We start from the raw sequence: 16,957 nt of genomic DNA, 5'->3' as shown, positions 1-16,957 counted from the left end.
GCAGGCCTCCACCCCAAAAGACATGAATTTCAACAACATAGCCAATAACTGCTCTATACCAACACAAAGTAATTTGAACCAAGTTATTATTAGAACAGGGTTTTTTTCCCACTTTTTCAAGCCCCGAGATGGGCGCCAAAATATTTGTCTTGGTTTAGGGCAAATTTGGGGGAAAACCTCCGGAAGGAGCCCCCAGACAGCAAACCCCACAACTCCTCCCCCCCGCCACCGGGTTCGGGAAGAATTTCCTCAGAGAAGAGTAGGAAAAAAACCCTGTTTATTTAACAAGCAAAACACTCCCCAGCACAGGAAAAAAACAACACCAGCTGACAAAAAAAACCTCTTTCACCGTTCTGAAGGGATGACAAACTCAGAGAGTCTCTCCGGCGAGTGGTCGCTCAGTTATCAGTCTCTGGCACTGGGGAATGACTGCTGCAGGTGACAGAATGCAGACTCCTGGTGTTTCTTGGGGTTTCCCAGGTCCCCGTCCAGAACAGGTTCAGATGGTATCCAGGAGAGGGAGGGGACGGGGTGGGAAAAAAAACAGTCCAGGGAAAAGTTGGACTGCCTGGCTTGAACTAACTAATAAGCAAAAAGCAAGGGCAAAGTGAAGGAAAGAAAAAGAGGCAGAAGCGAGCAAGCAAGCAATCGAGCAGAGCTAAAACCTCTCCTAAACATAGACCATGGGGGAGGTGAGCCGGCTGATAACAAGACAAAACAAAGCTTCACTTTCAGAGTCAGTCCTGAAAGCGCAGGACATAATACCAAACATAATCAGAACACACGATTGGAGATACAAACACCATAACATCACCCTAGGACACTTGTGTAGCCAGCCTGCTTAACGAGGTTTAGCCATTAAACAATTTAGAATAGATTTTCATTTTTTTTCCCAATGCAGCTTCATCTCTGCTTAATAAATAGGGCATTTGTCTGTTTTTTACTGTATAATCGCAAACTGTAGAAATACTTTTAGTCATTTCACAACTGAGAGGAAGTGTTCTGTTTAAAGAAAATAATGCAACTTGGGAATGAATGAACAGCTCTTCTGAAATATGTCAAGCAGTCGTTCTTAATGAAGTAGATTAATTTTTCTTTCTTCGTTAATCAGGTGTGCAGTTTCATGCTCTGTAGACCAGCGGCTGTTGGCCTTGTGGTACTACTATCCAGTATTTCAGTCAGGTAACAAAGGATTTGCACATAGTCACAGGGATTCTTGCTTTCTGATTAAAACTTTGTGGCAACCTAGCAATGAAATAAGGGCTGTGCCAGCTTAACAGACTTTCCCTTTAAAGCTATGTTCATTTACAGCTGTTGCAGGCTCATAGAAAATAAATCCCTGCATGTTCCCCTCGGCACATTTGGCAATGCTATGCCATCCCCTGCTGGTCTGAGGGGACTTTTCCCAGACCTTGTCCTTGCTTTCTAGACAAGAAATTAGCTATGGCTCTGGTAGCAGCTCATTGTTTGGGGTTGATGTCAGTAATTATTCTGTTGCTGCCTTGTTACTTGATGTCAGCTTATTATGGTGGTCAGAGCACTAAAGAGGGTATTCAGAATGGAGACTGTAATACAATATTGTCTTTCATCAGATTACTGCAAAGCTACTGAAAAATATATTCCTGTGAACTATGGCTTTCTCTTTAGTGCTGATGAGCTGTGGGATCTGTGGTTGCTCTGGGGACAAGTTGAAGGATGCCAGACTTGGTCAGGGCTGGTCATCAGCCCTCCCTCCTGTTTAAGAGATGAGTTGGTGCTAATACAACTTCACCCTGCTTGCTGCTCTTCCAGCCTAGGCTGTACTGGTGGCTTCACACAGGATTTGTATGTTTGAAGAGCTGCAGGAAGTTCTCAGTTTTGATCCCCTTAGCTAGTTACTTGTCAGGAAGAGGGAAGGAAAACAAACTGGTGTTGTCATTTGATTGTGGTTCACAGGGGCTGCTCACTGAATTTTTACCCACTATGACTTCCAGGCTTCTGTTTGGATAAATTTCTTCCAGCTTTTTTTACCTAAAGCCCTCTGTAATTGGGGAGGCAAAATTAAACAGACATGATGGTAAGAAGGTTTAAGTTCCTGTGTGTGCCTGAACCCTGTTTTGCAGCACTTGGCAAGAAGAATGTGAGTATAAGGTGTGCGTCCCTGTTGTGACAGGTTGCATTTTGCTACTGTTGATAATTGGAAGGATCAAGGACTTCTGTCCCGTCGTGAGAGAGGGGATACCACAAAACAAAGGGAACCTCATTGTGGACACACACATTTAGAGAGATAGGAAATTACAGCTTGGCAATTCCTTTCAGACCTGGATTTCTCCTGTCTCTCAGGTCCATTCCCAGGCTGATAAGATGACTACAGCTTCAGTTAAGGGAGGCAGTCTCCCAGAGTGATAACTTGGTGAAAAACAGAGTGGAATTCATAATAAAGATTAACACCTGGTGTCTTTCCCGTGGGATACATCCTGAGGTACTGTCCCAAGGATGTTTTTCCCAATTGTCCAATGAACTACTGTCCTGTCCTAGCTGCACGTAACACACTTTAAATACGGGATGTCTGTACAATAAAGTTGGCCTTTTTTTCCCCAAAAGAGGTCCGTGTGTGTTGCTGTCTTTTCTCTCTCTTTGCAGCGCAGTAACCACACCTCATCTATAAATTGATCCTTGTCCCATTCCCACTGTGTGACACGGAGGTGAATTCAGCAGAAGAAAGAAATGGGGGAAAGGTTACATTTCTCCATGACTGTGCAGAACAGGAGTCTGGAATACTTTTTTAGGGTGGTTCTTGGCTCATGGCAGCAGCTCAGCTGGTGTGGTGTGAAGCAGGTGTGCACAGGGTTCCCACTGCAGTCACTTGACTCTGCTGGCTCCGTTGGGAAGTTTCCTTCATGATTTGAATGGCCTAAGACTGGGTTTGATGTATCTCATTCTGTTAGTGATGGTGAAAGGGGGAGTGAGGGCTGAGCTGGTTGTTGCTGTGTGATAGGTGAAGACTGCAGGTGCTATGGCTGCTAAACTTATCTCTCATTTCAAGGGGGAAAAATTAATCTGTCTTCCTATCTTCTCTTTTTAATTAGGAAGTATTTGATCATTTCAAATTGGCAGTGTATGAGGTAAACTATTCCTTTAGAGCTACCCTTAAGTTTCTTGAGGAGTATAATGTTCACTGTGTGGTTAAAATGTACAGTCAAATAATCCTCTTAAGGGGGAAAAAATGGAGAGAAGGCTTGAGAAGAACAATACAAATCAGCCTGCACAGGGTGAACACTGCCTACAGAACTTGGCTCAGGCTTGGCTCCTCATCAGGTGCCTGGGCAGGCAAGCACTAAATCTTTACCTAGATGAAAGCAAACCAAAAGGTTTTTGTTTTAACTGTGTCTGTATGTACTTATGGCTGAATGTGCTGCTTAGGAATGCTTATACTGCTGAACCAAGGATGGTAACTGGTATTGAATAGACTTCTGTTATCACACCAAACTAAAATCACTTGAAAAGGTTTGATTAAATTAAATTTCTGGTCTAGAAGTCCCCTTTTCAGGCTTTGTTTTTTCTATGTACTTCAAAATCTTAGATACAAAAATCTTATTTATTGCAAAAATGTGGGTGATATATTTTTTCTTCCCCTTTGTCTTTTCCAGTCTCCTGAGCTTAGATACAGAAACTTCTTGATTTATCCTTTGGCCATGTGATTTCATAGCTGGAAAAACTTGTCATAGTGGCTGCAGAATTGTTGGAGAGGGGATGGGATCAGCTGTGCTTTGCAGCATTGCCTCAGTAGTGACTAATGGAGGAGGGTGGGAAACCAGAGCAGCTGAGTAAAAACAAATAAAAAGGTCATTCAGCTGGAGTGGTATAATGGACTACTGATCTTGTATTTTGACATGAGTGTCTTTTGTGGGGGTTTCCAGCACTCCTTGTAGACAAAATCCAATGGGTATTGACTGACTCATTCAGAAATACTGGGTTTTGTACGTGGTGACTTTCTTAAATTCTTTCTAACTTTTCAGATAAAGATTGAGAGTTGATCTTGATGGTCTGGGGAGTCAGCTTTTCACTGAAGCAAATTTTTCTGATGTTTAAAAGTTTTGTTCTGTTGCTACAGGGATTTGAGGCAATGTTTGGCCTCTGCTTTCTAGGTATGTGACTCATACCTTAAAAGCAAAACTCTGCCCATCTTGGTCTGTGCTGTTCTGCAGCCTGAGGAAGAAAGGCAAGAAGGCTGTTCTTTATACTGGAATGGTTTGAAATGCAACACTGGCAAAGCAATCTCTGGGAATTTGCAGGGAATGGAGTTGAAGGTGCATAATTCTAACTTAATTTGAATTTCTAAAATATCAGGAAACTCTTGTCTGAAATGTAAGCTGTAAGACTTGGTAAGGCTGTTTGGAATCTGGAATTAAGTGAGGTCTGAACTGTGATATATAATATAGAATTATATTGCTATTTAGATGTCTATGTCTAAATGCCTCTAGTATTCTTTAAATGTTGCCTCTGTAATTTTTCAGGAAATAAGGATATATACTTGGGTGGAATGTAGTAAATGAAAGTAATCTCTGTATATTGGACAATAATTGATACACATCAGGAGACTGGGTTTAGGTGTTCTGTCGCTGCTGAGCTAGAGAAAGCAATGAGCAACACGGAGACCTTCTTGGGGAAAGAAGGCTAATTTTATTGAGAGCACGATTCGTATTTATAGGCCCTTCTGCAGAGCTAAGACAAGACAGTAGCTCATTTGATAATTGGGAGAATGCCTCTGGGACAGTACTTCAGAATGAGTCCCATGGTTGGCACCAGGTGTTAATCTAATGTTATTAATTCCATTCTATTTTGACAAAACTTATCATCCTGGGAAAAACTCCCTACCGGAGCTGAATACATTATCAGCTTGGGAACGGATCAGTGCAAGAACTAGGAGAAGCTCCAGCGTGGGAATTATTTTCCTGGCTGTAATTTTACCAGATCTCTAACAGTGTGTCCACAGGTCCCCCTTTCAGTTTAAAAGAAAAAGAAGTGTTTGTAATCTGTCTGCAAGGCCCTTTGCAAAGGAGAACAAACACAACTCAAGAGACCTGAAGATATCCCAGGGAAAATCTTTGAACCTGGTACTTTCTCCCCTACCAAGCTAATTACAATAACAAAACCCACCACCATTCACCAGACCTATTATCTCTAATACAGTTCAAAAGCCTATCTAACAATATTTTAATTTACTTCAAAACAGCTCCACCACAAGCAGATCAATGTTCATCCTCTGCTTGTAGAGGGACCATCGGGCTGGTGATCGGCACTCTGGTCAGCATTTGAAGGCTGTGCATGAGCCACATTCTGTCTCTGACGTCGCAGGTCAGGGTGGACACATCTCGCAGGCAGCCAGCGTACCCCGGTATCCATTGAGACGCAAGTGTACCCGCGACCCCAAATGATAAGGTCATGCGGGCCCTCCCACTTGTTCGTGGTCAGGTCCCGTATAAAGACTTTTGCTCGAGGCATTCGTATCTCATCCGAGGCCTGTAACGACGTGAAATGATTCACAATAACAGGATTATTGGAATCTTGTGGCACAGTAAGATGATTGATGGTGTACAAAGCTTTTTCCAATCGGCTGTGTGGTGTTTCCCGAGCCATTCCCCTTTTCTGTTTTGTCTAAAACATGTTTCAGAGTACCATGAGCATGTTTGACAATGACTTGGCCTGTTGGAGAATGTGGAGTGCCAAAATTATGTGAGACCCCCCACATCTGCAAAAACTGCCTCACCTTTTGAGAGACATAAGCAGGGCCATTGTCAGTTTTCACAGCAGAAGGTAGGCCCAAGATTGCAAAGGCCATTCTCCAATGGGTAATCACAATGTGACCTTTCTCCCCAGTATGAGCAGATGCCCACATGGCGGAAGAAAAGGTGTCGATAGAGACATGCACATAGTTCAACCTGCCAAATTCAGCGATGTGAGTGACATCTGTCTGCCAAAGCTGCAGGACCTTGAGACCCCTGGGGTTCACTCCTGCCAGTAAAGGCACAGCAAGGCCATGACAGTCATCACAAGAGGCGACAATGTCACGAGCCTCAGTGGCTGTTAGATGAAATTCAGTGGCTGTTAGATGAAATTGCTTCTGCAGAGTATGTGCATTTTGATGGAAAAAAAACATGCAATGCTTGGGCTTGTGCAATCTTGTCAGGCTGAGGTGCCACCCAGGCAGCGTTAGCCAACCTATCAGCCCTGGCACAGCCTTCTGTTAGAAAACCTGGCAAATCTGTGCGGCTCCGTATGTGCAAAACATAATATGGATGAACTCGGGCTTGGATCACACACAACAAGGCCTTCAACACCCAGAACAGTATGACGTTGTCAACCTCTTTCAGAAGCAAGCAATCCAAACGCTGAGTTATGTCTGCAACTTAAGCAGAGTCAGTGACCAAATTCAAAGGTACCTGTGAAAACCATTGGAATGCCATCATGACAGCCTTCAACTCAATGATCTGAGCAGAACCTGTTTCATGACCTTCCAACGTTTGCCAGCCAGACTCATCCTGCCAGGTAACAATGGCCTTCCCTGTTTTGCCTGAGCCGTCAGTGAAGACGGTAGGACCTTGCACTGGCACCCGACTATTTTTGGGTCTCAACGACAGCTTAACTGTCTTTGCCATATGCAGTAGCTTATGACTAGGAAGATGATAAACAATCTGCCCCTTAAAATCTTGCAGCGCACTTTGCAAGGGGACACTATTAATAAAAGCCCCTTCAAAGAACTCCCACTCCACAGGAAGTACAATCGTTGCTGGGTCCGCTGCTGTTGACGGCATCTGAGTATCAGTCAGGCAATCAACTCAAACACTGTATTCACCGTCTTTTTCAGCTGATGTGGCAAAAAGACCCATTCCAGAATGTGCAAGGGATCAGGCCAGGTATCATTCCACTGGCCAATGATACTTGTGGAATGCAAATCTGGATTAATGATAAACACAGTGATATCAACAGAGGGATCTACTCAGCATACTTGATGAGTAGACAGAGCATGCTGCACCTTCTGCAGTGCTCGCTGTGCCTCAGGGGTTAATGTTCGAGGTGAATCCAAGTGAGAGTCCCCCTTCAAGATATTGAAAAGCGGGGACAATTGCTAGGTGGTCAGCCCTAAGTAAGGACGCAACCAACCGATAACACCCAGCAACTTCTGAGCATCATTTAAAGTTTTTATAGGATCTGTGAATTGCACCTCTTGATGTTGGATCGTTCGATCCAGGATCTTGACCCCTAAATACCTCCAGGGAGGCTGTCGCTGGACCTTTTCTGGAGCCAGCTGCAGCCCATAACAGCATAAAGCAGAGAGCAGCTGAGGTTCTATCCTCAACAACTCATCCTGAGTAGAAGCTGCTACTAAGATGTCATTCATATAATGATAGCAACACGCACCAGGAAACTGCTCACGGACTCCAGACAAGGCCTGAGCCACATACCAATGACAAATAGTGGGGCTATTTTGACAACCCTGTGGCAAAACCTTCCATTGATATCTCTGTCCTGGCTCAGAATTGTTCACTGCAGGCACCGTGAAAGCAATTTTTGGCCTATCATCGGGACATAAGGGGATTGTAAAAAAACAGTCTTTTAAATCAATGACCAAAATGTCCCATCCAGCAGGGAGCATGATGGGCAATGGTATGGCAGGCTGCAACGCCCCCATACTCTCCATAACTGCATTTGTTTTCCGGAGATCCTATAACAGTCTCCGTTTACCTGACTTCTTTTTTATGACAAAATCTGGCGTATTCCAGGGACTATTCGATGGTTCGAGATGTCCCTACTCTAGTTGTTCTTGAACTAATTGACAAAGGGCTAGTAATTTAGTTTTTGGTAAGGACCACTGCAGCTGCCAAACAGGGGTATTAGTTAACTACTGTAAAGGCATCATAGGATAATTCCCGCCCTTCACTTCAGTGGCCCCAATTATAAATTTGACTGGATGTGCACCCCCCAGGCAGCCAAAATATCCCACCCCCAGAGGTTGATCGGGGCTGTGGTAATGTAGGGTCGAACGGTAGCTGTCTGCCCTTCAAAATTCTTGATCAGCACAGACCATTGATTCACAAAGGTCTGTGCTGTACCCCCTAAACCTTCAATGACCTGGCCAAGAGGGGGCATTGGCCATGTGGGAGGCCAGGCAGAAAAAGAGACCACTGTCACATCCACCCTGGTATCAAGCAAACCACTGAGCTGAATTAGAGGTGGATTGGCGCCTGGCACCGTCAAGGTGCACACCATCTGTGGGCACTGACTGGAGATATTCATAGTCCAAAAGACTTGTGGTGGTCCTGTGGAACCGAACTCGCCCTCTTACGATCTCGTTGATCAGCCCTGGGAACATATGAAGGAAAAGGCACAAGTTGGGTGTGGTCACTGCACTAAAAAGAGAAAGGACAGCAACACACACAGACCTCTTTAGGGAAAAAGGCCAACTTTATTGTACGGACATCCTGTATTTAAAGTGTGTTACGTGCAGCTAGGACAGGACAGTAGTTCATTGGACAATTGGGAAAAACATCCTTGGGACAGTACCTCAGGATGTATCCCACAGGAAAGACACCAGGTGTTAATCTTTATTATGAATTCCACTCTGTTTTTCACCATGTTATCACCCTGGGAGACTTCCTCCCTAACTGAAGCTGTAGTCAGCTTGTCAGCCTGGGAATGGACCTGAGAGTCAGGAGAAATCCAGGCCTGTAAAGAATTTCCAAGCTGTAATTCCCTAGCTCTTAATGTGTGTGTTCACAGTTGGGCAATACGAGTTCCTGCCGGGATAATGACAGGGGGACATGGCATAGAGATCATAGCACAAATCTGACCCGTAAAATCAGCATCAATGACCCCTGAGTGGACAAAGATTCCCAGGATAGTGGCACTAGATTGTCCTATGAGCAGTGCACTCAGCCCATGACCCAGAGGGCCAAAGGCATCCAGTGGGACCTTGTGCACACCAACAGAGTCTAGGACGACTGTGGCTGTGGTGTGTACATCCACGCTGGCGGAGCCCCAGGTGCTGGCTGCATGCTGGATGAGGAAACCTGTGTCAGCACTGGGTTCTGAGGCACTGTTTGTATCTGCTCGCTGCACCCCAAAGCGCTCATTTGGCCGTTTCCCTGGCCAGCTACAGGCTTCTTTGATTTGCACTGATTTGCATAGTGACCTGGTTTCTTGCATTTAGCACACAGAAAAGTAGTCATATTAGCCTTCTGCTGCTGTGGCTTCTGCTTATTTTTGCCCTTATTCTTCCCTTGCTTTTGCTGACCACCCCCTGACATCTTCTGATGGTGCCACATGGCAGCTGCTAAAGTAGAGATCTTATGATCTATGGTACCTACATTAGCACATGCCTGAAGCATGTCAGTCAGGGAGGGGTCTCCTGGCAGAGCCTGTATAATTTTTGCACAATCAATATTAGCATTGTCTCTGGCCAGCTGTTTACATAACAACTATCTCAGAGTATCATCTTCAATCTGTTTCTCCAAGGCAGCTGCAACCTTGTCAATGAATTGCAAGAAGGGTTCTCTAGGGCCCTGCGTAATTTTCACATATTTTCGCTTTGGGGCAGCAGCCTCCATTGTTTTGAACATGGCTGCAAACCCTATTTTTTGGCATTGCTCCAGGATCAGAGGATCCCAGGTGGCTTGAAGGTCAGGGCTAGAGAAACGATATTGGCCCATCAAAGCATCACTCCCCACAGCATATCGGGTCTGGCCGGGGCCGCTGCATGTTCTCTGCAGCAGCCGTTTCAGCCATTTGTCTCCAATTGTCCTCAAACACTCTAAATTGAACGGGCTGGAACAGCACATGGGCTAAATGTTTAATATCATAGGGTGCTAGCAGGTCTGTATTCAGCACCCTAATAATTTGCATCACCTGTGCAGAACCGAGCCCATATCGTGCAACCTTGTCCTGTAAATCTTGAACCACACGCCAAGCTATGGGGTCATGCCTATCTGGCTGCCCTGAACCAGGCACAGCTTTAAAGACAGGAAAGGCTTGAGGTCCCCTGCTCCCATGGGAACCCCCACCACCACTTGGCAGCAGGTTCCCCTCAGGGACCGGGCCGAACTCAGCTGGATCTACCTGGACACCTTCCTCCATCTGAAGGACTCCTCCCCCTGGCATCCCCAAACGTTCCATCAAACCCCAGTCTCCTTGCTGTAACGCTTTGATTTTCACCACCTCCCAGAAGCTACGATGATTTTTTGGCCTCACAGTCACCTAACATGGGGAAAGCATCCACAGGCTGCTTCGGGGAGAAGATGCAGGACCGGTACAGTGCCGACCTTCCGAAGCGAAGCCCCGCCTCCGAACGGGGGTCTGTCATTCATCACTGCTCAGGGCACAGGGCTGGAACGACGAGAGCGGCCCCTGCTCCACGGGAGATGATACAGCAGACGCAGTCACAGGCACAGAAGTGGCGGCACCATCCATGGTCGGTGGGGCTAGATGTGATCCCGGAAATGGAAAGGGATCCGGCAGCAGCCCTGGTGAACCGGAAGAAGAAACTTGTGCTTCCGGGTGAGCGGGATACGTCACTGGGAGCAGCCCCGCCTACTGCCTCGGTGCCTGATCTCCCCAGTGCTGCTGGCGAAGGATATTTTGGCTGAACGAAGTCTCTTGGAGATGGATACACAGGCAGAGAATAGTCTTTGGGCAATGGACACTTTGACTGGGGAGGCGCCGTGTGGGGGATCTTCACCCGGGGAGTGTCTGGGGTCTCTGCCTGGGGAATGCCTGAGAGGGGAGTCTCCAGGCGGGGAATGTCTGGGAAGGGAGTCTCTATGTCCTGCCGGCCCTCGGAAATCTCGCTCCCCTCCTCCTCCTCCTCCTCGTCCCCCGCCGTGAACCGGTTAATGAGTCCCCAAGTAACTATCAGCGGGGAAACTGAAGTATCTGCCACTCGTAGAGTGCCCCATAAACGCTCTCCCAGCTGTCTCCGTGTTTCCGGAGAGAAAGCTTCCCTTGGGTCATCAGAGAATCCGTTCTGTTTTGCCCAAGCCAGCACGGCAATCAGATCCCTATCTGGAATCGGGGTTTCTAGGCTTTCCAGCACCCCTTTCCAGATGGAGAGAATAGATTCCTCTCACTTGGTTAGGCGGTTTCCCATCATTTAAAAACCCGGTTTCCCAGCTATCTGCTAAGCTAGGGGATAGGGGGATGAACAGTACCTTGGCTGTCCGGGCTCCCGGTACTTGGATGAGTCCGTGCGACTTCTTGGCCCTGCGCCGCTCTGCATTGCTCCGCTCTTCTTTTGCTGCTCCACGTTGAGCCGCCCCGCGCCCGGCGCCCCCGCGCCATTCCACGGTTCCCAGGAAGGGGCCCTTCAAGAAGCAGCTCTTCCTTCCCTCTATTCCAACCAGAATCTGCATGTTTGCTACTTTCTTTTTATTAGTAGATAATACTGAATAAAGTGCATCTTTGTGTGATTTTCTAACTGTACAATTTATTGCTTGTGATACCTTGGGTGCGAAGGACTAGCAAAACACTATTTTGAGAGACTATTTTGAGTACCCAAACGGTTATGAGATGTTTAAAGTAAATAAGGAAAAGGTGAATAAATTGCTGAAAGTGAAATTATGCTTAAAACACTTCATCTGAAAATGTTACTTATAATTTTTTTCAAGATGAGGTTCACTATAAAATAACATTTACTGTGACATGCTTTTGAATTTGTTTTAAAATAGGATAAATTCAATTAAGACTGAATACAGTAGACTGTCTTGCATGTCATGGACCTGCTTACGTCTCTTCATTTTGCAATGCCTGCTTTTCTGGTCCTGTCATGAGTAAAAGGGGCTTTTGTATGTACCATGCCTTTCAAAATGCCTTGAGCATCTTGGAAAAGAGCCTGTTGTCACTGCATCATAGCAAACTTTATAATTCAATCCCCAAAAATCAAAGATAAATATTTCTTTAACTTTTTGCTTTTATTTCAGACTGTATTTTCTCAGTTAATGAATGAGAGAAATTCCACATAGGCACATACTATTACATAGTAAGCCTTATTTGCATGCAACAAACTGCTTGAACTCCTACTTGACAGTTCAAGGAGTGACTCCTTCATCCCCCAGGGAAGAGTAAAGTTTTAAATAACATTTACTGATAAAAGGAAGCAAATGAAGAGTTCTCAGTTAATCAATTTTATTGATACCCTACACAGGTTGCAATACAGACACTTCTCTCACTTGTAAATGTTTCATTTGCTTTTAAGTCATGCTTGTTGTTGGAAGGCTAATATATCAGCAAACTTGTGTGTGAACCTTTACTCCTTTTGCAGGATCTTAGAAATAACTGACCTATACCCAATCAATGGAAAAAAATTTAAACCTACCAGTATGTATGGGATAATCACAAAAGTGGCTGACAAGAAAGTCATTCATGTTTATTCACCATCTAATAGCAATTGAGGAGTTGCTGGGCTAAACCAGCCCAAGAAACATTGCTAAAATTGTTTGTGGCTATAAGTATCAGAGGCCTGTTTGGAAATAATAGATATAAGCTGTTACTGCTTTTGCTGATGTGGCTTGCAGAGATGCAAACAGCTGCTTCTGGTTTCACTCTGGTTTCTTGAAACTCTCAAACAGCTTAAAATAGATGGCTTTCTTGTGGCTTTCTAAACTTGTATGTCTTGCTAAACTTGTATATGTTTCCTTTAAACAGGTTGCAAAATAAAAGCACTAAGGGCCAAGACAAATACTTACATTAAGACCCCTGTTCGTGGAGAAGAACCTGTCTTTGTTGTCACTGGGCGAAAGGAGGACGTAACCATGGCTAAAAGGGAAATTATCTCAGCTGCTGAACACTTCTCCATGATCAGAGCATCACGCAACAAGAGCAGTCCTGCCCTGGGAGGCCTGCCATGTACCCCTAACCTGCCAGGTCAGATGACAGTCCAAGTCAGGGTGCCTTACCGTGTAGTTGGGCTGGTGGTTGGACCAAAAGGAGCTACAATCAAAAGAATTCAGCAGCAGACCCATACCTACATAGTCACCCCCAGCAGGGATAAGGAGCCAGTCTTCGAAGTCACAGGAATGCCTGAAAATGTCAACTGTGCACGTGAGGAGATAGAGATGCATATAGCCATGCGTACTGGGAACTACATCAAGCTGAATAAAGAGGATGATTTCTACTACAGTGGTACAGATGTGAGCTTTGAAGGAGGCACTCTCAGGTCTGTATGGCTTGCTTCTAATCCTGTCTCTCTTAGCCACACCAGAATGATTTCTAATTATAGGAATGACAGCTCCAGCTCTTTGGGAAGTAGTTCCACAGATTCCTGTTTTGGAAGCAATAGATTGACTGACTTCAGCCCAACAAGTCCATTCAGCACAGGCAACTTTTGGTTTGGAGAAACATTGCCTTCAGTGGGCACGGAAGACCTTGTGTTTGACTCTCCTGTGTATGACTCCTTATCAATGCCTTCCCAAACCATTTGGACTCCTTTTGAACCTGTAAACCCTCTCCTTGGCTTTGGTAGCAACCCTGCTAGTAATACCAAGCCTCAATGCCAAGGGAGACAGCCATCTACTCCTTGCCTGACACCCACATTTCCAGAAAGTCTGGATCGCCCGCTGGCTGGGAGAGTGAGTAGTGACCCATCTAGGACTGGCCACCAAGTGGGCCTTCCCATCTATATCCCTGCATTCTCCAATGGCACCAACAGCTATTCATCTTCCAATGGTGGCTCCACGTCCAGCTCTCCCCCTGAGTTGAGACAGAAGCATGACTGCGTGATGTGTTTCGAGAACCAAGTCATTGCAGCCCTGGTCCCCTGTGGTCACAATCTCTTCTGCCTGGAGTGTGCGAACAGAATCTGTGAAAAGGAAGTCCCATCCTGTCCTGTTTGCCAGACAGCTGTTACTCAGGCAATTCAAATTCACTCTTAAATAGAGATATTATAGAGATATTATTATATGTGGACTTTTAAAGACTCTTAAAGGCATGGATGTAATGGTATCCTCTAGTAAACTTTCTAATGAATTCTGACTGTTGGACTTCCTTGGGATTAGGTTGAAGTTATTAATAAATTTTTACTTTCTCAAAAGGCTGCTATGGTAACACTAAACTTAAGTAGTCTCTGTCTGGTTCAGTGTAAGCAGATGGCATGTTTAGCAGAGATACATCTGATGTAATGTTATGGCACAGTGAGGGCAAGTTTTCATAAATTACACAACTGAAAAAACCCCTCAAAATTTCCAGGCTTTTGTAAAGGATCTCCGTTAATTGTTTGGCTTCTGTGAGATGGCAGCAATGAACCTTGTTGCCTAAATGCAAAAGTACTTGTCTGCTATGGAAGATGTGTGGTATTATCAATATATCAAACAACACTTCCAATGCTGTCTTCTACCAGTTTTGAGGAAATATTTTTTGTTTTATGTGACAACTTATGCCTACTTCTTCAGCATTGCAAATATCGTTTAAAGCATAGTTTGATTTATTGAAATGGATTGTGTTATTGGCAGGTTCAGATAATAAATGATAGTGAGGTGGGAAGAGAGAAGCTGCCAGATGCACCTCCATTTTGTCCTTGATAAGGGCAGTATGTCCAGAGGATCAGGAATGTCTCAATTTGTGAATTCCTACCCACTGCTTTTGTTAATGTAATGAGGAAAAAGTCTGGCTGGCTTCATCCAGTTACAGTAAGGGCTTTGGGATGCACATACTTTGAGTGATGATGCTGACATTCTGTTCATTAATCTGATCAAGCTCTTCTTTACCTTTTTAGAGAGTATATAGTTCAAAATGTGAAGCATTTTTATGTTCAATTAATGTCTTACACATAAATATATATTTTTAGTAAGAAAAAAGAAAAAGGAGGAGTTGTGTAAACGCCCTTGTATTATTCATAACAGCAGCTGTGACAGTAGCCCTGTAATCAGTTTACTTCATTTCAAAACTGTCTTTCTAAAAAAAAAAGTCTCTTGAATGAGCTTCTTACATTTCAACCTGTAGATGTTTCTAGCTTTTTCATCCTCAGTACATTCCCAAGTCTGTGCTGACATATATTAAAACAGCAAAAACAAACCAAAAATACACAAAAGTATAGTTCTGATGTATTTTTTTCTTTTTTTAAAAGCATTATTTTCCCAAGACAATATTTTTCTCAGTGTAACAAAAAAAAAGAAAGTGGGTATTAAACTAGTAAATATACAGAAAATTTTATTTTTATTTCCACTTGAAGAGTTACATTTCGTATAAAAGTTTACAACTAGGAGTTGCCTTAAAGGCCTATTATGTACTGCATAACTTTAATACTATAATAGCTTGTAGGATACTTACATGCCAGTATTAAAATCTGATCTCTAGCTGCAGTCTTGTAGATGTGAACAAATGTTAACTGAGTGTGTATTTTGTTTTATTGTATTGTACACTGCAACTAATAAGCCAAGGAATCAACAGACATTAGGTGCGTGTACCACTTCTATAAACCACAAACTAAGAATAAACTGATAAACTATTGATCTAGCTTAGTATTTGCTAATTTTGCTACACTCTTTGTTATGTATATGTAGGGAGGTCATAGAGATTATAAATTCAATTTTGGTAAAGTTTAAAAGCTATATATTTTATGATAAAGGGCCTTTAACTTATGATGGCCAAAGCACTGATATTATATATTTGCTGTAAAGAGAATTATAAGAGTTTATTTTTCTGATATTAAAAGTTAATAAATACTTGTTTCCATTAACTTGAATGTTTTGCTCTCTTCATGGTTGTCACTTGGAGCAGCTTAGGCAGGCTGAGGCTGGCTGATATCCCCCACCCAACCAGGGGCATTCCTGGTGCTTAGTATTTCATGTGCAGGGCTCAGGCTGGTGGGATCCCATTCCAGTGCTGCAGGGCTCCACTCCTGAAAGAAGTTTAACTGGTATAAACAAAAATTGAGGGGTTTTGTGTGTGGGAGGGGGGTTGGTGGGGTTTTTCTCCCAAAATACCCTTGGTCCAATTTTTCCCAAAGTTTCAGGGAAAAGTTTCCAGGAGCTGTTGGTTAAAGTTTAAAATAAATGCATGCAAAATGAGCTGAAGTAGCTGAGGGGAGGGTGCAGGTTGTTGCTAAGAAAATAAATGGGTTTGGGGCAAATTAGCTGCACCAGGAGCTATAGAAAATCCCAAATATTGAGGCTGGCAGGTGCCTGCCCCAGGGTGTGACATTGTTTAGTGCTGGACTTGGCAGGGGCTGGGTCAATGGTTTGACTCAATGGTCTTAAAGGTCTTTTCCAATCTAAACCATTCTCTGTCCATAAGTCAAGGGGAAAAAGAAATATGGACCATATAGTCACTTAGATTGGAAAAGACCTCTAAGAGTCCAATTGTTAACTCAGCACTGCCAAGTCCACCCCTAAACCATGTCTCCAAGTGTCACATCTACATGCGTTTTAAATCCTTCCAGGGATGGCGACTCCATTAGTACTCTGGGGAGCCTGTTCCACTGCCTAAACACCCTTTCAGGGAAGAAATTTTTTCTAATCTCCAATTTAAACTGCCCCTGGCACAACATGAAACTCATCCTACTATTTGTTACTTGGGATGCTCCATGCCTGCTCCTCACTTGGGGTCTGCTCCCTCAACCTGTGCTAACCTGAGTGGCATGTCAGTGGTGCATCCCTTCTGCCTGCTGCTGACATCAGCTGCCCAGGTGTCCCCATGGATCCCTACCCACAGCAGCCTTTCCCGCCTCTGCTACCACCATACTATGTGTCCTTGGTCATGTCACTACACCCAGAGGCAGCCTCACTGCAGCACTCATACACAGGTTTGACTCAATGGTCATCCTTGTGCTGGCCATGCAGCTTCCCTGCTCTGAGCATGGCCATGCTGCTTTGCACTGCTTTGGCTGCATTTATTTCAAGACAATGCTTCACCCTGACTCAACAAATCAACAAAATCAACCCGAACTGCCAGTCCACCCCAGGATATCCCCAACTTCTGCTGCCATCCTATA

At 44.4% G+C, this 16,957-nt stretch overlaps 1 protein-coding gene and 1 pseudogene across 1 annotated transcript in view; one reads left to right on the top strand and one right to left on the bottom strand.

Annotated features, from left to right (window-relative positions):
* LOC148220144 (RNA-binding E3 ubiquitin-protein ligase MEX3C-like) overlaps positions 1-15,703 on the top strand; it is a 37,042-nt gene extending 21,339 nt beyond the window's left edge. The window contains exon 2 of the mRNA XM_088155700.1: positions 12,676-15,703. Coding sequence (XP_088011826.1) covers positions 12,676-13,901 — 1,226 coding nt within the window. The 3' untranslated portion in view covers positions 13,902-15,703. The remainder of the gene's footprint in view (positions 1-12,675) is intronic.
* On the bottom strand, positions 8,415-10,486 carry LOC148220145 (endogenous retrovirus group K member 9 Gag polyprotein-like; annotated as a pseudogene).
* Positions 15,704-16,957: the final 1,254 nt, after the last annotated feature.

This window comes from Sturnus vulgaris, chromosome W (assembly GCF_052056855.1).
Source record: "Sturnus vulgaris isolate bStuVul1 chromosome W, bStuVul1.hap1, whole genome shotgun sequence".
Taxonomy (NCBI): Eukaryota; Metazoa; Chordata; class Aves; order Passeriformes; family Sturnidae; genus Sturnus; species Sturnus vulgaris.
This window is presented reverse-complemented; position numbering and strand designations above follow the sequence as displayed.